We start from the raw sequence: 20255 nt of genomic DNA on the forward strand, positions 1-20255 counted from the left end.
ATTAGGCACAGCTGAAATTACCCTGAAAAAGCCACATTTTGCAGCTGTAGAAACTTTCTTTAATTTGAAATGAACATTACACTGAGCTTCCAATAGGTATAAGTGTATCTAACTGCAATGATATGTTTCATGCAATATAAACTTCAATCTTTAACAGCATCACAAGACAAATAGTTAGTAGTAGATAAAGATGGACATGATTAAAACTAAAAGCGTAAAACATATAAATCTCCAATTTATTATAATTATCTTGTTCGAATATAGCCTGACTGCACCATAAAACCTTCTAGGGAGCCTAAGATGTTCTGAACTGTAACATAGCTTTTTTAGTATTTACAATACTTGTACAGTGCTTCTCCCATTGTGGATCCCTGGTTTGTCCACTCTGACCATTGTCGATGTGAAATGATTCACTCAGAATAAGCATATGATTTTTATTTCTGGCAAGAAATGAAAAGTAACATGATATATTATCGATATCTTTTCATGAAGCCAACCTAATATGGGCCCTCACTTCACCTGGAGAGAGAAATAAGCATATGATTTTATTTCCAGCACGAAATGAAAAGTAACATGATATACTATGGATCTCTTTTCATGAAGCCAACCAAATAAGGACCCTCGCTTCACCTGGAGAGAGAGAAATAAGCATATGATTTTTATTTCCAGCAAGAAATGAAACGCAACATGATATATTATGGATCTCTTTTCATGAAGGCAACCTAATAATGGGCCCTCACTTCACCTGGAGAGAGAGAGATAGACTGCACAAACAGAATATGGTCAGCTTTTATGCAGAATTATATTATATCTCTAAAACACCCGCAAATTTGCAAATCTGAAAATATGAAAGTTGGGCTTTACTCCACCTTGCAAATCTTCTGTTCAGAAAGAGCCTCGATAAACATCAACCAGTACAGACGAGACCTTAACTTGGAGAAGTTAGATATTTGCACCAAGTTCAACACAGAAAAACAGAATAAAGTGATCATATGTGCAAATATATATTTTAGATAAATTGAACTGAATTTAAAATTCTTATGTATATATGAATACCTGGCCTTACTCAAGTATGCCAGTTGGCTGTTAGATATTCACATGAGATGAAATCAGCTCCCTCTGGAATGATGAATCCGAACAATGAAATCCAACGCTGTGAGTGGAGCGCTCAGCGAACTTGCAAAGGCTGTGCTGCTGTGACTCTGTGAGTGTGTTGTTCATGGTTCAGGGTGCCGGTTTTATAACATGAAACAACGATTTTCCAAAACCCTAAACGTTAATTAACTCTTAATTAAAGATTAAGTTCAACGTTTAGTTAATTAAAAATTAAAAATGGTTTTTAATGCATTAAAAGTGTGCCACGTCCCCCCACGTCCCCTCTCGCCCCCCCTCGTCCCCTCTCGTCTCCCCACGCCCCCCCACGTCCCCCCACGTCCCCCTTTTCGGAAACGCCCCCTCAGGGAAGGGAAACGTTTCCCTAGCACGTCCCCCTGAGTTTCCTCCATTTTGGGAGCGTGGGGAAACGTCCCCTACTCGTCCCCAAGTCCCCGGAGTGCGGGGGAGCGAGGAAACTAGACCCCTAGGGGGGGGCGAGTCCCCGTGGAACACTGCTCCCAACTGCTGAGTCTGAATATCAGGTAACCCTAACACAAGTCCCTCCGGAGAGAGCTGAGAGAGATATTGCATGTTTAGATGCCCATATCGCTGATGCCATAGAGTGCTGATAGGAGAAACACAAGCTGCTAGAGCTACTTCTGGAGAATCTCCAGTGTCAAGAAGCCTGTATAGACGATGATCCTCTACGCCAACAACAACCGTAAGACTAGTGTCCCTGTCGATAGTGGAACACTTGTGCGCATTGAACACTACATGAAGCTGAGGAGAGTTCCTCATAATCTGGTTGACAGACAACAAATTAATTTCCATACCAGAAACATAGTACACATTCAGGAAGATAAGTGTGCGACCACCAGACTGGATCTGAACTGTACCTTTGCCAACCACTGTGTACTCTTCACCTCTGCCAAATACCACGTAATCATTGAAAGATGAGAAGTCAATAAACCAGTCACGCTTGTGAGAAAAATGGCGCGATGCACCAGAGTCAATGTACCAGGCAGAAGACGGGACATGATCTGAAGACCTTTTAGCCATAAAGGCGTAAAAGGCAGATTCTGTCTGCTTGGAATGTTCTGCAGCATTCACTGTCTGATGGGGCCCTTCTTGTTTCTTCTGTTTAGAAGCAATCCTCTGTCGGCAATCTTTCTTCATGTGGCCGAACTTGTGACAGTAATTACCCTGCACATTTTTCTTCCTAGCAGGATCAAAAGACTGAGAAGAACCTTGCTGCTAAAAGGACTGAGAGGACTGATATTTGGCAGCAAAAGCATTTTCTAAGGAGACTGATGAAGCACCACTACCAAATTGTTGTTTCCAACGATCCCGTTGCATGAGTTTGGTGCATAACTCTGGAAACTTCAGATCAACATTAGTGGAGGTAATGTTGAGTGTTTCTATGAAGTGCTCATAAGATTTTGGTAGACTTTTCAGAGTGATGACTACCATATCTTCTTCCTCCATGGTCTGACCAATGGCTTCGAGCTGATCTCGAATGTCTTTAATCTTGTTAAGATGTTCCTGTAAAGACATATGTTCGTCCATCATGATGGCGAACAACTGATTCTTGAGAAAGAAAGCTCTGCTCTTGTTGGATGTCTCGTGCAGTTCCTTCAAATGTTGCCAGATTTCGGCAGCTGTCTTGCCAGAAGGAATCTGTGGTAACTGATCATCAGTCACAGAGAGTTTGAGAAGCATAACAGCCTCTCGATTTCGATCATCAAATTTATCTTGATCGGTACCAGCTGTACCAGGACGGAGCTCTTTGCTCAAAACGCGCTGGTTAAGACGCCTATATTAAAAAATGGTCAACATTCTCTGTTTCCAGATGTTATAATTTGTGCCATTAAAGTGTTGACTGCCTTCCAACATCAGATTGGTTAGTGAGGCCATTTGCATGTTTCCCAAGAAAGCAATAAAGGAGATCCGGCTGATCCGACAGAATCTGACAGATGCTAGAAAAAAAAATATAACCAGAAATCGTTCTGAGAAGCTTAGGCAGGAAGAAATGCCAAATGCTGATGTTGGCATTATGACACAGGTTTGGCACAGGTTTGGCTCGATGACATAAGTGTTGTCCTTGATGGCAACTCACTCAAATAGCAGATCACAAGTTCAAGCTCTCAAAATAGTAGAAAATGAGATACCCACAGGTTCTTGTTCACAAAGCCGCGGACATACGCAGGTGCGCCGAACAAAAGGTGCGGACATATATGCAGGTGCACCGAACAAAAAGTGTGTACGTAAAGTACACGCACTTTCATGCAGAGAAAAACGCGCGCACGTGGGAAATCTTATGGTTGGTCCATGGTATTTAGTCCAACATTTTTGATCCTATGGTTTTGGTCCGTGGTTTTGCATCTAAAGTATTGAACCCGGGTTTTGGGTCCCTAGTATTGGATCTTTATGGTTTTGGACCATGGTTTGAGTAAGGCCTAGACTATAAAAAGGAAAGGAGATCATTTGGCTGGGTGACTGATGGGTTGAATATCTTGAGAAGAGCAAGATCTGAAATACTGGTGATTGGTTGGTGAGTTATAGCTGGACTTGAATCAAGGAGAAACCTGAGCATTACAAGACGGATCTACTAATCTGATAATCTGGGGTATAATTGAAGTTTGATAAATTATCTATACCCGTAGTTTTGACACAGCGCAGGCGCGGATACCCGTAGTCTCGACACAGCGCAGGCGCGGATTCCCGTAGGTTTGACACAGCGCAGGCGCGGATACCTGCAGGCTCGACACAGCGCAGGCGCGGATACTCGCAGGCTCGACACAGCGCAGGCGCGGATACTCGCAGGCTCGACACATACTCGCAGGCTCGACACAGCGCAGGCGCGGATACCCGCAGGTTAAGGAAGTGAATACTACGTATGTACGCAGGTTTCTAGTGGTGAAGTTGCGGACTTTTCTTGAAATATGTTTTAGCTGCTTTTGTCTATTACTGCAGTGTTCAGGGTTCTGAATTGGTGTCTGGTTACTGGTACTGTGTTCTAAGAAGTTATTGATTCAGTATTTGTACAAGGAAGTTGGTTGATTGCAGATCTATTTGATGTTTGATTGATATTCATGGATCTAGTCTGAAAATTTATGAAACGTGGTCCCTGGAAGAAAAGAGAAGTCTTTTGTAGGTCAGCATCGACGTACTAGTACCTCAGCTAGTACAAGAGCTAAGGGGGTTGTAGCTCCCTTCCAGAAGAGTCTAGAGAACGAGAGAAGGTTGTAGCCTTCTGCAGGTTGAAGCCTGCGTACTGGTATAAGACTGCACCAGTACAAAATCATTGTAAAAAGAAGTTTCTAATTGAAAGAAGATAGAGACATATTGCAGCAGGTGGTTTTCACCCACATTGGGTTTCCACCTTATATCTTGTGTTCTTTTGTGTGACTATCTGCTCTACTTTTCTGTTCCTGCTTACTGTTATATGATTCTGACACACAGATTAATGATCAACATCTGAAGAATAAATTAAATTATAAGTCTGGGAGGTATACGCAAGTTTCATTAGTCAGATCTGCAAATCTTTGTATAAATTGAAAAAGAATTTGATAATACTGATTCACCCCCCCCTCTCAGTATTATTTTCAACTGCTGATTCTTTCACGCAGGATCGAACATCGAGAAGCACAATTTACGTAACTAATCACTGGTTTAGGAACTGTTTTAATTTGAAATACAACAACAAAATTGAGCTACTTGCAATAAACGCAGAACAACAACGTGCAATTTATCCCTTGAACCCACGATATAAAAACTTTCTACGTGAAAGATGACCGTGGATTTCACAATCGTTGACTGTAGAAAAGACTGCTACGGACTTACGCTGGGACTCGTATGGCAACTTGTGAATGGCAGGACACCCAATCCACGGGCACGGAAAAAGATTTTGACGTTTGAAACTTGCAGGAGATAGCGTCGAAATAAATCCGCAGGTGAATGCTAAATACACTTTATTACCGTCGCAGTCACTCCCAACTATATGTTCGTCTGCGGAAATGCTAAATTAATGGCGCAGTCGGTGATGGCATAGCGTGCTGCCCTCTAGTCGCTACGCTGTCGTAGAACACACAGATTAATACTGGAAGAACACATTCCTCTGAAATACTATGCGATGGCCTTGGCTCAGAAATTTTGACGCCACGCGGAGAGAGAAACTGTGCCACACAGGAAACCATCAAGAAGTTGCAGGAAATCGCGAAGAAGTCCGCCAAGCGGTCGCAGGAATATTATGGTCTTTGCAATGTCTGCCACAGGAGGTTTAGCTTGTGCTGATATCTCTTCGGCTAATAAGTTCGGCGGGGACTGGTTTTCAAACTGCGACTTGAGTCCAAATACGACAAAGGAACGAGCAGGGTAACAATGAAACCCCAAGCAGAGCCCGTCCTCGAATCAAACAGGCGCCTAGTTAAAACAAAGAATCACTCTAAGGTCATCTCCGTATCAACAAAAAAATATTTTCAGCGAGAGCAATTTCGAAATGAAACACAAAATTTTTCACACAATAAAAAATTATTTCGACAAAATTAACTTGGCTCTGATACCATAAACAATGAATGCATTGAATTGATTTACATGAGCAAATGAAGCTCAATAAGTAATATAGAGATATTTACAGAAATAGAAACATCAAGTTTCTATTAGGAAATAGAAACAACCAGTTTCTTCTAAGAAACTGCTAAAAAATAAAAATGGAAACAGCTAATAAGAATGAGCATTAAACACTAAATAGCATTATTTTAATAATTCATTTGAAATTTGAATTTCAAATTTTATTTGGAGCCAAATATCCCTTACATTTTGGACCCTTAAATTCAAAAATCTTGATCCAATATAATTTTGATAATGGCCCATGGAGAGTCCTTCAATAATATAAATGTTCTAATAATAATTTTGCCTCTTCTAATAATTTTCTAATAATAATTTTACCTATATTGCCACATCATCACTTCAATAAGATAATATTCTTTGCCACATCATTCAAACTTTGGGCCTTTGGACCACTAGCTGGGTGCACAATCTTTGACTGAGCATATCTCTCAAACCATGAAGGTCCACGAGACACGCCACATATCAACAGAATCAGCATGATGAGTAGAATCCACTAGTGAGGGTCTCCAAGACAAATTCAGTGATCTGCATCATCAAAAACCTCAACAAGTGCAGGGTATGCCCATCGGCTAGGGAATCCCAACCAATGTTGCATTAATCGTTATCGGGATAATATCGGCGCGAGGAAAAAATCAGAAAAAATCGTAATTATCGGGAAATAATCAGGAAAAAATCGTTTGGTACAAAAATATTCATTTTTTTTCAATTTTTTTAATATCTAAACCATCTACAACATAAAATAAATACATTGACACATAAATATGATAAAAGAACTAATATATAAGATGTTTAATATCATTTCTAGTGCTAAAATCACACTTAACATTGAATCATGTCCTGAATAGTAAGTCCTAACTCCTGAGTCCCAACTCAGCCTCAAAATATCTATAATAATGTATCTCATCATGTCATAATGTCATATACAATAAAATGAAGAAAATAACTAAAGTCTAATCCTATTGATTTCCTCTGCCCCTCTTGCGAGAAAATGCCACAGCTTTCCCTTTTCCTCTAGATGTAAATGCTGGTGCTGGTGGAGTTGGCAGTGGAGTCTGCTATGCTCTAGAAGCTGAAGAACTAGAAGTAGGAGCTATAGGAGGTAGATCACGTCCTCTACTGGTGGCAGGGGTAGCCCGGGCAGGTGGTGTCACCTGGAAACATTACAATCTCCCAATCCTGAAATCCTGAAAAACTGATAAGTCTATTGGATTTTGAAGGAAATCTAAAATTCTACTTTCTCCATATGAAATCCAATGAGGCCGCAACCACTCTCAAACATCCTGAGTCATTTCATGGTAATGTTAAAAATTTAAGTAAAATGATGGTAAAAGTGACATTCTCCTTAATCTTCAGTGACATTCTCCGTCATCTTCATTTTCAGGAGAATGTCACTGAAGATTAAGGAGAATGTCACTTTTACCATCCTTTTACTTTAAGAATTTAACATTACCATGAATAGCATATCAATACTAGGGCCTAGACTTGATCATTAAGCTGCCCCACTCAAAAAGTATTTGTTTCTTTCAAAAAACACTGCATTTCGAACATTTAGCATCCCTTATAAAATCTCGCTGCCCCGACTACCCGCGAAATTTCCGATTTTATCGCATTGCATTTCGAACATTTAGCATCCCTTATAAAACCTCGCTGCCCCGACTGCCCGCAATAATTTCCAAAAAATTGGGCAAAAAAAAATACCGGCAATAATTTCGAATAAAACTCGTGATATTTTTGTTCTGCTGAAAATCTCGCGATAAAACGGTAAAATTGCGATAATATCGCGATTTTTACAACACTGGATTCCCAACCCTAGAGCTAAGACATCAATGACAACATCCTGCACCTTCTCGACATCCTGCACCTGCTCTCGCTTTGACATCAATGAAAACATACTTGGAAAAACAAGATTTACTGCTGTAAATGTGCAGTAATTACAGTGATTTCAGATTTGGTCCATGCTTGGAAAAGTGTGCCCTAAAAGGCGGAAACTTGTTGGCATATGATTGGTATCCTTACTCTTGAATTTTCTAGTTGATTGGGGTTGAATTCATTTGAAATATTGTCAGTTGTTTGCTGTTGTAATTTTTATTTCAGATCAGGGCTAAGGTTTAATATTTGTAGGGTTTTGATCTGGGAAACCTTCACTGTGAGGTGAAATTTCAAAATTGCATTAAAAGACAGAACTCTGAAATTTGCACAGAAAATTGAGGCCACGAGGGTTTGCAAAATATAAACAAAGGGTTATAGGAAGTAGTAAGGAAGAAGCATCAAGAAACAGGTTACAATTATAAAGACACTGAGAGCAGTTCAAGGTTGTAGCATAATCTATGAAATGGGGACAAGTGTTGCTAGAATACTGGTGGGGTTTTGAGCCTCAATTTGCATAGAAAAAACAAAGTATTCAGTCCTCATCTTTAGTGGAAATTTTCTCTACTTCCATGAGGCAATTCCAAGTCCTAATAAATAAATAATTTTTTGGAACTTGATTTTTTTGCCACAATGGAGTATTCTCGAACAAGGCTCTACAACCTCTTGTAAGTAATGTAACTGGATGCACATACATAACTGGATTTAGCAATATAACCCAAATTCAAGATTTTATAGACAAATATTTATGAAAGAGATATTCAAATAATAAGATGAGAGATGATGATGATGGGGATATAAAAAGAGTACCACACGTGTTTAGAAATACATGTTTAATGTGGCTCATGCCAAATGACCTACATATGGTCTGTCCTACAGTTATCCATAATTTTACTACTCTAGCCTACTTATGCAATGAACTTTATGTCATTATAGTGTATGTGTGTGGAGGATGACATATGGGCTGACACCCCATATATATATATATATATTTGTGTATGTGCCTCGATTCTTCTATCCCTGGTGCACATACCAAACCTGTGATTTGTTCCTACCGTAGAATGGGGATTACTCCCTGGTGCAATCATGTTAACTATTTTTCCAAGAATATAAATGTCCTAGTGTACATGTTATTCTACCATTGGCTATAACTTGCGTGAATGTTCAAAAATTTCTTTATGTGTTAGCTGTATACTCACTGAACTTGATTTTGTTTTGACATGCCATTCTATTCTTTAAACCATGTTTTTTGCCTCTGTTTGTAATGGATTTGGTTTTACAATTCATAGTCATAACTTTGTTTTGCCTTGCTTTGTGCCTTCACTAGGGGAATTGAGGAACACATTTTACAAGCATAGAGGACCCATTTTCTCTCTCAAATGGAACAAGAAAGGAGACTGCCTTCTTACTGGATGCGCAGATAAAACTGCGAATATATGGGATGCCAAGATAGGGGTATCAAAGCAACAGTTTGAGTTTCATTCAGGTACATAAGAATCTTTATTTGTCGTTGATCTAAGATGAAGTCTTCCATTTCATTCTTCTTGGGATTTTTGTTAATTTACACTAGCTAATACTTTCAAGTGGACATTTTGTTGCTAAATGAGTATATCTTTGGTGCAGGACCCATTATTGATGTTGATTGGTGCAATGATGTCTCTTTTGCCACATGCTCCATAGACAAGATGATATATGTTTGTAAATTCAGGGAAAATCACCCTATCAAAACCATAGTTTTAAAAACCGTTTTGAAAAACCGGTAACCGGTCAAACCGGCCGGTTAGCTAGCTGGCCGGTCGGAACCGGCCTAAAAACCCGGTTTAACCCATCACTTGCCCGATTTTTTGACCTAACCGGTAAAAACCGGCCGGTTTTGTCCTAAACCGGCCGGTTTTAGGCACAGACTCTGTGACTCTTCATGTTGCTCTTCTAAAGCCGGAGACAAGTTTGATTGTTGCTCAGCACTTGTGCTTTGTGTCCTTTCTGCATTTTCCCCATTATTCCTTCCATGTTCTGAGCCTTTAGTCTCTCTTGCTATATTAATGAGTAAAGGATCTTCCTCTGTTTCCACATTCGCATCTGGAGAACTACTGGATTCTTTGTTCTTTTCATCTGTTGTTATTGTCAGCTCTGTTGTCTGCATGCTAACTGTTGGAAGCATCCCATCAATGCTTCTGCTCTCTGGCTCTTTTAGCTCTTGAACACCACTGCTTTCAAGTTCAACAACTTTTGCATCCCCTCTTTCTTCATTAGTAGCCTCCGCTGTTGCATCAATGACAGAAGTCCTATTGAATTCTTTATGAAGTTCTTCCTGTAGTCTTATTTGTTTTAATTCCACTGTATCATCCTTTGCATTAAAAGTCTTAATGACTGCTAGTGCTAAAATAGTAGGTTGAGCTATGTCGGATTCCTCATATTTCTCTTTCAATGATGGAGATGACACATTTAGTTGCTCATCAACATCTATATTTTTATTATTCTGGTCAACTTTAATATCCTTGCATTCAATTTCCACATCTAGTACAGCCTCTGCTGCAACATTGTCAGCCTGAATGTCTTTTTTTATTGTTGTAGTTGTACATGATAGTTTGTGATGTTCTCCTGTTTGGAGTGTGGCATTTGTTCTATCCATCATTGGAATATTAGCGTTTGATGTTACTGCACTGGCAGGTGGTGCTGGATATGGGTCTTTACCCTTGTCTTCTAGAGGGTCCTGCTTTTTTTCATCATATATACTTGCTGTCTCTTCTGCTTTCCTGATCTTAATACTTTGAATATCCATGCATTGCCCCTGTGCTGCTGTATTTAATGCTGTAACATCTACCTCTTTTGTTGCATCAGTTGCTATTGGATCCAGGACTTTGTGCAGTTCACCTGAAGTAATTGTTGGGTCTGCTTCCCAGGCATTGTTCCTTGTATGAAGCATCTCTCCATCTTTTACTTCATTGATAAATGGAGCTGACTGCATTTTTTTATGTTGCTCTTCCAAAGCAGGAGACAAGGTCAACTGTTGCTTATCATCAACTGTGCTTTCTGTTTTTTCCACATTTCTCTTGTTACTGTTTTCATATCCCATACCTTTATCCTCTGTTGCTGCATCAATTTGTAGAACAGTTCCCTCTGTAGTCACATCACTAGCTAGAGCTCTACTGGTTTCTTTTTGCTGTTTATTTATTGGTTCTGCCAGGTATGCTATCTGTTCATTTTCTTTGGTCGGAAGTATCCCAACAACTTTTGTTGTTGTAATATTTGCTGGATTACTTTGTGATTTTGTCTGTTGATCTTCCATAGCTGGAGACAGAACTGTTTCTTGTTGGTGATGGACTTGTCGATGATATGTATTGCACTCGGTGCCATTTTGATATAATCACCTTTGCATGGTATATAAATGAGCAAACTTTGCATATTTTGTCTCTATTGGCTTGGAATCATGGTTTTACATCTTAAAAATAGTTTTGTTTCATTAAAAATTAATTATTTAATGTATTTTTTTAAAACCGGTTCGTTTAGACCAAACCAGTCCCGGTTAGACCGGTTTCGGTCGGTAAACCGGTTCATTAGGTGGACCAGTCCGGTCATCGGTTCCGGTTTTAAAAACACTGATCAAAACATTTTCCGGGCATCAGGTTTGTTTCTTTTATTTGCAATTCAATCTCTGAGGGGTTGTCTTCTTGATAGTTTGTCTTTTTGTTATTGGTGATAACTTTCTTGTTATGAGTTTGCTTTTCTTGGATGAGGAATATGGACCACATTACTGAAGTTCCTTCTGAATAACTCTTTCTTCTTTTTCTATTTATAGTTTATTTGCATTTAGTATGTAAAATGTGGGACTGTTATTTGTAGATTCTAGCATTATGAAACCTCCGTATGATTGTTGTTTAGGCGTTTATGTGTTGGCTTCCTTTGAGGCAAATTTCCTCTTTTATTTCTTAATGTAGCATAGATAGTTTTTGTTGACTAGGTGTATGCAAGTAACTGAAAGACACAAATGTATAAGGTGATGAAATGTTGGCACACTAGTTGGGAATTCATTTATTTATATTTATTTCTAGAAACATTTATAGTTGGTGAGTCTACAATGCTATTACATTTTTCTTGTTTCCTTTGTTAGTAAATAAGCTGATGTTTCATTGCTTTTATAATTTTCCTTAGGATGAAGTCAATGCTATTATATGGGACCCTACTGGGACACTTCTTGCTTCTTGCTTTGATGACTTGACAACAAAGGTAGTTGGAACTTCCTTTTGCGTAAGTAATTTTTAGTTGTATGGTGATTTCATAACATGTTCTTGGATGTCAATGTAGATATGGAGTATGAAGCAACATACATGTCTACATGATCTCAAGGAGCACACTAAGGTACTTGTTATTGCAAATAATTATCCTAAAAGGTTGATTCAAGTAATGCTTTTTTCTCTTGGAATGTATTTTAAAATTTCAACTTGTTTATAGGAAATCTATGCCGTCAAGTGGAGCCCCACTGGTCCATGTACAAACAATCCTAATGAACAATTAATCTTGGCCAGGTAAACTTTTTTGCTCCTCGACGATAAATGCTCATATGGTAGTTGTGACGATTAATAAGAATCTACTCTAATAACCTAAGTAACCTGACACGGGGATTCAGGATTCGTCGGATATGGGGATTCGAGTGTCGGATTCGGACACGTTGACCCCCCAAAGCAGGACACGTTCGAATATGTTATATATTATTTTATTATCTATATATATATATATATTAAAAATTAGATTTTTCTTACACAAATTCTCATTAATGATACAAATTCATTGATTTCAAACATAGATCTTCGTCTAGATGTAAGTTTTATTGTTTAATATTTACAAAGTAAGTTAGTAACATTATAGCATGCATAGTACATACAAAATTCAAATACATGTCACATAAATGATAAATCAATGAATCATAAATTCTAAATTCATAAATGGTAAATCAATGAATCATAAATTCTAAATTCATAAATCATAAATCATAATACATATTCAATTTATCAATGATCCAATAGGAGAAAGACAAGATAGTAAGATAAAGACACTGACCGCTGTAGTTTTCTCATTAAGTCATCAAAATCAAATTGTGTTACATAGGTAGAGCAATGCTAATGGCAAATAGAAATAGAAAACACAAAACAACTACAGGTATACAAGCCCCAAGGCAGTAGGTAGCCCATGACTCATGAGTCATCAATTCTCATAGTCATCATCAGAATCAGCATCATTGTCCTCATCATCTTGGTCACCACTGCTCTCCTCTGCATCCTCCTCCTCCCCTGTATCCATAGTCGTCTCTGCATCTGCTGGTGTGGAGGATGACCCCTCTACAGTATCACCATCATCAAATCTAACAGGCTCTAGCATTGGATCATTGAGATCCATGTTGGCCAATGCCAACTCAACACTGCTGTCCAGACCCATATCATCAGGAAAGACATCCCACATCTTTGTCTTTCCCTTCAACCACTCTTCCCTCTGCCTGTAAATAAGACGAAGGTTGGTGTGCACATACACCATTGTCTTTGCCTTGGACTGCTCAAGCCTTCTCTTCTTAACACTATACAAACTCCCATATGTGCTTCAATTCCTCTTGCAACAAGAGGATGAAGTCACCTGAGAGAGGAGCCTCATGGCTAACTGCTGTAGAAGAGGGCTTGTTGCCCCATGATTTGACCACCAAGAATAGGGCTTCTTAGCCCCCTCTGTCTCTAATCACATCATACCTTGCAAATCGACTAGTGCCAGTTGAAAACTCTGCAAAGGAATCCTCCACCTCATCAAGCAATGCTCTATCCTGAAAAACCCGCCTGAATGCATCTTTCCTCCCCTGTGAGATTTCACCATCCATGCAAGGAGGGAATCTGTGGGAAGGTCAACCATTCAGCCACACATGGCTGTAGTATTTTGGGTTCAATGAGTGAGCCAAACAATGTAAAGGTGTGCAATTATTGTCCCATATGCTGACAAGAATATCCTGTATAGTACCACAGAAGGCCTTTGGTGATGTCTCATACTCGGGGCACTCACTCTGTAGAATAATGCTCCTCACAGACTCAATCATGGAATCCCATCCCTCATAAACCTCTCCTAGAATGGGTTTGTCTGTATTTGCAAATTGAAACAAAGAAATGATAGGGTCCATGATCTGAATAATTAGATCTACCCTCTCCCACCAAGCATCATCTAGCACTGTGTCCTTCACTCTTTTATAGGCTACTTGATCTGTCTTTCTCCAAAAAGACCAAAACTCTGAAATAACCATGGCCCCAAGAGTGGTCTTGACCTCCCTCAATCTCTTCAACATGATGAATGAAGAGGCAAACCGTGTGTCAACAATCTTCAACAATGATAGATTGCTGTACTCCTTGTAGATAGTGGGGGCATTTGTATGATTTTGTACAAAGTTACGGATATGCCGTGCATCCCCAATAATGTTACCAATCCAAAGCACATCATAAGCAATGGATTTCAGTGCTAAGTTCAATGAATGGACAATGCAAGGTGTCCAAAACACTTGTGGATATTTAGCTTCCACAATCATGCCAACAACCTTGCAAACAGGTGCATTATTTCTAATGATTTGCACACAAGAATCAATACCTACATCTTCTATAACTTTAATAAACAACTCACCCATATATTGTGCATCATTGTATTCTCCAAGTGTATCCACTGCTTTCAAGAAAACTGGACCATTCAAGGAAGACACCATGAAGTTGATGGGTGGGTGTCGTGCTGGATTTGTCCATTCATCATAAACAATGCTAACCCCAGATGTTGGCAATGATGCTTTAATAGGCTCAAGCATTTTTTGCACCTCTTTTTTTGCCTTCGTCAACAATGTGGTGCTAAGCTTCTCTGAACCAGGAGGTACATACCATGATGGAGACCCGTGAGTTAGAGCTCAACACATCTCAATAAATAGAGGTGAGCGTGCAACATTAAAGGATATGAAGTTTTGATAGAAAAAAAAGGCAATGGTGAGATCAAGCTCTTCCCGTTTCTCTTTTTGAAAAATCTTTTCCATTGGACCAAGTGAAATTGCCTTTCTTTTTGTTGCTTGTCCCCCACTAGAACTCTCAAATGGAAATTTGGTGGTGCCTTTCCTAAAAAATGGAAGGAGGTCATCATTCTTGGTTTTTTTTTTGATTTTGCAGCCACATTGGCCATACCAACAATGAACTCTTTTTCCATTTCTTTCCTCTTTTGTAAAGGAACCTGTGTACCAGCTCCAACTCCAGAACTTGGTAAAGCCAAAAAATGGCTTTTCACACGAAAATATGTGCTTGTGAAAGTACTGTGGCAAAAGTTGCATCTCCAATTCACATTGCCTCCTCCCTTCCCCTTGCTGCTTGGCCCATCCTCTCTTGTGACATATTTCCACAAGGGATATTTCTCAATGTTACCTTTAGGAGGAAGTCTTCCCTCAACATTACTTGCACTAGACTCTAATGATATTGGGGGAGGAGGGGCATCTCCAATGGGGACATTCTTCCCTTCCTTTACCCCCTACTTGTTGCCCTTGATTGAGCCATGAATACTGTCAAAAGAAATGCATATACAAACTGTTGTAATACAAATGCAAAAAATAGAGAGTAAATGCACTTACCTGTTGCTTGAATCTTCTTGAAAATGCTCCAAACCCTTGGCTCCTTGCTCCAAAATCCCAACAACAAATCCACAACTCACTTCTTAAAAAAGGAATGACACAAAATGATAAAAAACATAAGCTATTTTGCCCTTCTATGGCCGCGCAGGTTCCGATTTGCCGGATTTGTGTCTGGATTTTGTGACATGATGTGTCCGAATAGGACACGATCCGGATTCGATTGTGTCCCATTCGGACACGACATGTCATGAAATAAGGACACGATTTAGGGTGAATAGAGTCTGATTCGTCGGATTCGGACACGTGGCCAAAAAATAACGAATCCAGTTTCAGAGCTAATAACTCATACTATAGTTGAAATTTCTCTATTTTTTCTATGTGAGAATCTACCTTTTGGAATCCATGTGAAATTGTGAGAAATATATATTTCATATCCATTACATTTTTTCTTTTATGACGGTGGAACTCCCGCTTCTTGAGGAGAATATTATGATACCACTCACTCCTTGGGTAGGTAGACTATAGAATTGGTTTATCCAAAGATAATGTTGCAGCCAACTAACAAACAGCTGCCCAAGTAGTCGAAGTGACGACCTAACACTAGATAGTAGTTAGGGTAGATGGATTGGTTGAGCTACCTATAGTAGCTATATTCATCACATTTTATGTTGCATCTAGTTTGGGGAGGGTGGATGGCTTTTGAGGATGGATGGAAGGTACTTCCCAATTGCCATAAATAGCCATCGGGCCTTAGGGCACTTGCATTTTCCATTTCATCTACATTTAAGTTATGAACTCTTTTCACTTGGAGGAAGTCAACCTTTTGAAAGCTTAATGGTACCATTCTTTGCATTATTAGATCTACATGAGGCGAGAAGAGAGTCTTTCATGAATCAATGCTAAAATGATAATAATGGAATGACCAATGATGATTCTTCTTTCTTGAGTTTTCTCTTTTAGGAGGGCGATTCCTTGGCAGGTCAACCAGAGCATGAACTTCATTGTTTGTGGAACTTCATAACCTTTAGGCATATGCAAGCTCTAGGTTTCATTTAAGACTTGTTATCTCCCAAATTTGCACTTCAAATGTTACAAAGTCCCTTAACAAAGTGTGACCCTAGGGGCACTCAAGAAGATTTCCCAATGTCACCATAACAATTGCTTCCTCTCACTTTAGATTGGTTTTTTCCTAGCACAAGGGGGTAAAGCCTAGAAAAGATTGTTTTGAGGTTTTCTCTTAGAATAAAATGGATGATTGAATTTACTAAGACCAGTGCCTAACCAATTGGGTCATGGAGTTGAGATCAAAGAATAAGAGGGTTTGAATATGATAGAGAAATTGTAATTATGCCAGCATAAATGTGCCATAATTAGTCCAAAATGGTTTTTTAAATTATGCAACAATAAAGTGAGAGCCCTTTGGAATGCCCCATACTGCTACTACTACTACTAATAATAATAATAATTAATGAATGAAATAATATTAATATATAAATAAAATAACAAATAATGAAGAAAGAAAATAATAAATTAACAAAGCAACAAATAACAAAGAAAAGATACTAATAAATTAATATAACAACCAAAAAGAAAGAAAAGATGATACTAAAGAAATAAAATAACAAATAACGAAGAAAAAAATAATAATAAATAAATAAAATAAAAAGAAATAAAAGTTGGCATGATGACACATGGATTGTGCACATGCGGACCCCTTTCCAATCCCCTTGCCATTTTTAAAATAGTTGGTTCTATTTAATGGCGGAAAAAGGGAGGTGAGAGGCATTCATTCATTTGCTCATTCTTTGATCCCCGCTTCACTAAAAATTATGCATCAGACATCTCTTGTGGTAGGGTCTTTATCTTCTAAGGCTGTCACATTAACCCATCCGTGTGGTCCTGGGCCATAGTTTCATGTTGTGAATAGGGTGCTCCATCGATGCTGCTGTAAGTGGTAATGTAGGCTATGTAACCATGCCTCCATATATGTGTCAAGTGTGCCCAGATGAACCTCAAGCTGAAGTATATCTTTGAGAAATCCTCCATCATGCCAACAATACTCCACACCTTTGTTCTTGCCTTTGGATGATAGTGGTGCTTGAACAAAGATAGAAAAAGGTTTGTGGCCTCCAAATCTACCCGCAACCATATTGCCATTGAAAGACAAAGATTTGCTGTGCTAGTGAGAGAAGAAAACCCATGACAATGCGAAATGACCCCTGCATTTTTGGGGGTTAAGAAGATCCAAGATGGTAAAGTTTGTTGATACTATAATTTATTTTTCTGCATTGATTATTGCATACTATGATGTTTAATTCTGCACTACAGTTTGCAGTGACTGTAGAACATGATTACCTGAGTTTGTATCAATATACTTTCAACACTACTATTATTTATTTCAGATATATATACTTTCTATTTCTAATGAAACCTTTATTTCAGTGCATCATTTGACTCAACAATCAAATTATGGGATGTCGAGCAAGGAAGACAATTGTTCAGCTTGACTACTCACAGGTATGTAAACCGAATTTGTACTTCTTTTTGTCTATTAACGAGCATTTTGAATCTTATGTTGAAATCTAATTGGAAGCTTGAGAATTTTGATTGATTTTGAGAGTGTCATTGCTAATAAAATGAACCACAATCCTAATTTCATGATACTTCTGCTGCACCTCAAAATATGAAGGCATAAGGAATGTGTTATGAATATATGCATCTTATGAAATATATTCAATGATAGGCAGAACAGGTCTGTGTGGGCATGTGTGTTCATGCATTGTAATGACCCACTTACAACTACAAACAAAATACGAATATTAGCATACATACGGGACATCCATATGATAGCTACGTGTCATGGGCCTGCATGTATCGCACTATATATATACTGGTTAATGGAGGGAAATGTCTAAATTAAGGTAATGAATTGATTATCAAAATAAATCCCTATCTCACCGGGATATAATGAGTATATCAAATTAGATATTTAATACGTATACCACCTTATATACATATATATGATAAATCTTTAATTAAAAGATTATGCTAATTTTAAACTTACAAATTATATTTATATTGAAATTAATAAAATAATAATATAATTTAATTAAAATTATAAATTAAATAAATTTATTAAATAATATAAATCTTAAATAAAACTAAATCCTATGTACTCAATAAAATCTTTAAAAATCAAATGAGATTTGATTTCATGAAAAGTTCCACGTAACAGAAATAAAGACACGGAGATGGGAGGAAGGCAGTGGGAGAGAAATAAAAGGAGGAAGGGAATCTTGGGAGGAGGAGAGTGCAGGGAGGAGAAAATTACGGAGAAAGTCATAGATTGAGTAGAGCCTCAAATTTTCTTAGGTTTTTGGGCATGGGGGACTGGATTGCATCAATTGAGAAGCATTCTGGAACTAAGTACCTAGGTTGTACCTAGTTTGGCTGGGAGGCTTTGGTCTTTTGGTAGCAAGAGCGAGAGCAGGAGCAATTCTGAAGCATCTTCAACCACAGAAACAGGTAGGTGCTCAATAGAAAATTAATGAATTCTGATGTTATGAATTCTGGTTAAACTTTAAAGCAGTGTTCATATTTTGTTTAGTGTAGATATCTGATTAAATTGTTTGGAGCCCTACATGCATGCATCCATGAGTGTGTGGGTGTGAGAGAGCGAATATGACCTGCTGCATTTAACCTTCGTGTATGATTTGAACTCATTTCCACTGCTGTTCTTGGAAATTGTTCTTGTTCTGAGCATTTTCTTTAATTTCCCAACAATTTGAACAACAACCTTGTGTTTAAACTTTTTGTCCAAAGCAACTGTATATAACCCTGCAGTTACATTGTATCATATGTGTATTATACTATTACATATTCTGCTAAGCAAGCCACTTGTATAATGAGTGGGTCTTGTCTTCCTTTTAAACTCTAAAGATTTTGAAATGCTATGTTGACGTCTTTGACGATTATACGTAACTCTGTTAAGGAAATGTCAGAAACTTATTACTTTGGAAGGCGTTTTCCACCCTTCATCTTCAGTCTATATCTTAGGGCAAATATCTTTAGATGTATAATTGGAACATTTCTTATCCTGAGGGTTTCCTAGGAAAATCTTGATGAACATTTGGCTCTAATGGATGTGGAGGATTTGGATTATAATCCTTGTGTACAGAAGCTGGAATACATAATAGATTAAAAGGCAGTGGCTTATATGCAAAATCAGTCTCTCCTCTATTGTGTATGATTATCACTGTGGCAAAAAATGTGTATAATGTACATGAACTATCCTGCATGCTTTGCTTAGTCGTTTGCATGTATGCTTGGTCATGCTTTATAATCTATACTATCCATACCATACACAGGCACTAGTTTGAATAAGTATCAAATTATTGACAACCTGATACAATACTATATGTAAAAGTTAATATGTATTTGAGTTGTTTCAGATAATGGGAATCGAGACTGATCTTTGTGCCCAGTGGGCCTGTATTAGTAATATGCAGTTTATGCTCTATGGGATGTGCAGACCCCAAAGACAAATTGTGCATGCATACCATTTTTATAAATGCAGTCGGATAGTGTGGTTGGGCTAGATGTATGGACTGGGATGGATCTATCCATGTATATTGTTTGCCAAGGAAAACCTCATGGGGAAATTTGACCGATGCTTCCCCACATTCTTCGATGACATCCCGAGTAAATCCATCAGCATAAACTAGTGCACCTTACCCAAGGGGATTACTGGGCAGTGACCCAATGTTACATTTATTGTTTTGGAAAATTTATTGCCAAGGGTCCAGAATATAACTTATTAGCAATGTTGGGGAAAACATCAGAAAATATTGCAAAACTTTAAAATATACAAAATTAATTATTTTTTGTTTTCAAAATTTTAAACATCTAAAACAAAAACATCATCAAACAAAGACATTGCTACATAAATTTGAAAATAAAACTGATGTATACGATGTTAAGTGGTACATTACACATCAATATTAATATCTGATAACTGTCCCAAATTATATGTCCTGACTCCTGA

General features: G+C 38.2%; 1 protein-coding gene and 1 long non-coding RNA gene across 2 annotated transcripts in view; one reads left to right on the forward strand and one right to left on the reverse strand.

The window, feature by feature from the left end:
• LOC149197214 (WD40 repeat-containing protein HOS15-like) overlaps nt 1–20255 on the forward strand; it is a 288927-nt gene that overhangs the window by 98311 nt on the left and 170361 nt on the right. Inside the window, exons 6-11 of the mRNA XM_089408606.1 lie at nt 8918–9076; nt 9214–9335; nt 11743–11817; nt 11896–11949; nt 12043–12116; nt 17654–17728. Coding sequence (XP_089264732.1) covers nt 8918–9076; nt 9214–9335; nt 11743–11817; nt 11896–11949; nt 12043–12116; nt 17654–17728 — 559 coding nt within the window. The remainder of the gene's footprint in view (nt 1–8917; nt 9077–9213; nt 9336–11742; nt 11818–11895; nt 11950–12042; nt 12117–17653; nt 17729–20255) is intronic.
• Nucleotides 255–1121, reverse strand: LOC149197215 (uncharacterized). The gene is made up of 3 exons (XR_016254173.1): nt 1057–1121; nt 870–927; nt 255–764 (listed from the first exon to the last, which is right to left on the reverse strand). It is a non-coding gene; the product is annotated as an uncharacterized LOC149197215 (long non-coding RNA).

This window comes from Pinus tabuliformis, chromosome 2_2 (genome assembly GCF_031772625.1).
Source record: "Pinus tabuliformis cultivar Carrire ecotype Pingquan chromosome 2_2, CPIR1, whole genome shotgun sequence".
NCBI classification, from domain to species: domain Eukaryota; kingdom Viridiplantae; phylum Streptophyta; class Pinopsida; order Pinales; family Pinaceae; genus Pinus; species Pinus tabuliformis.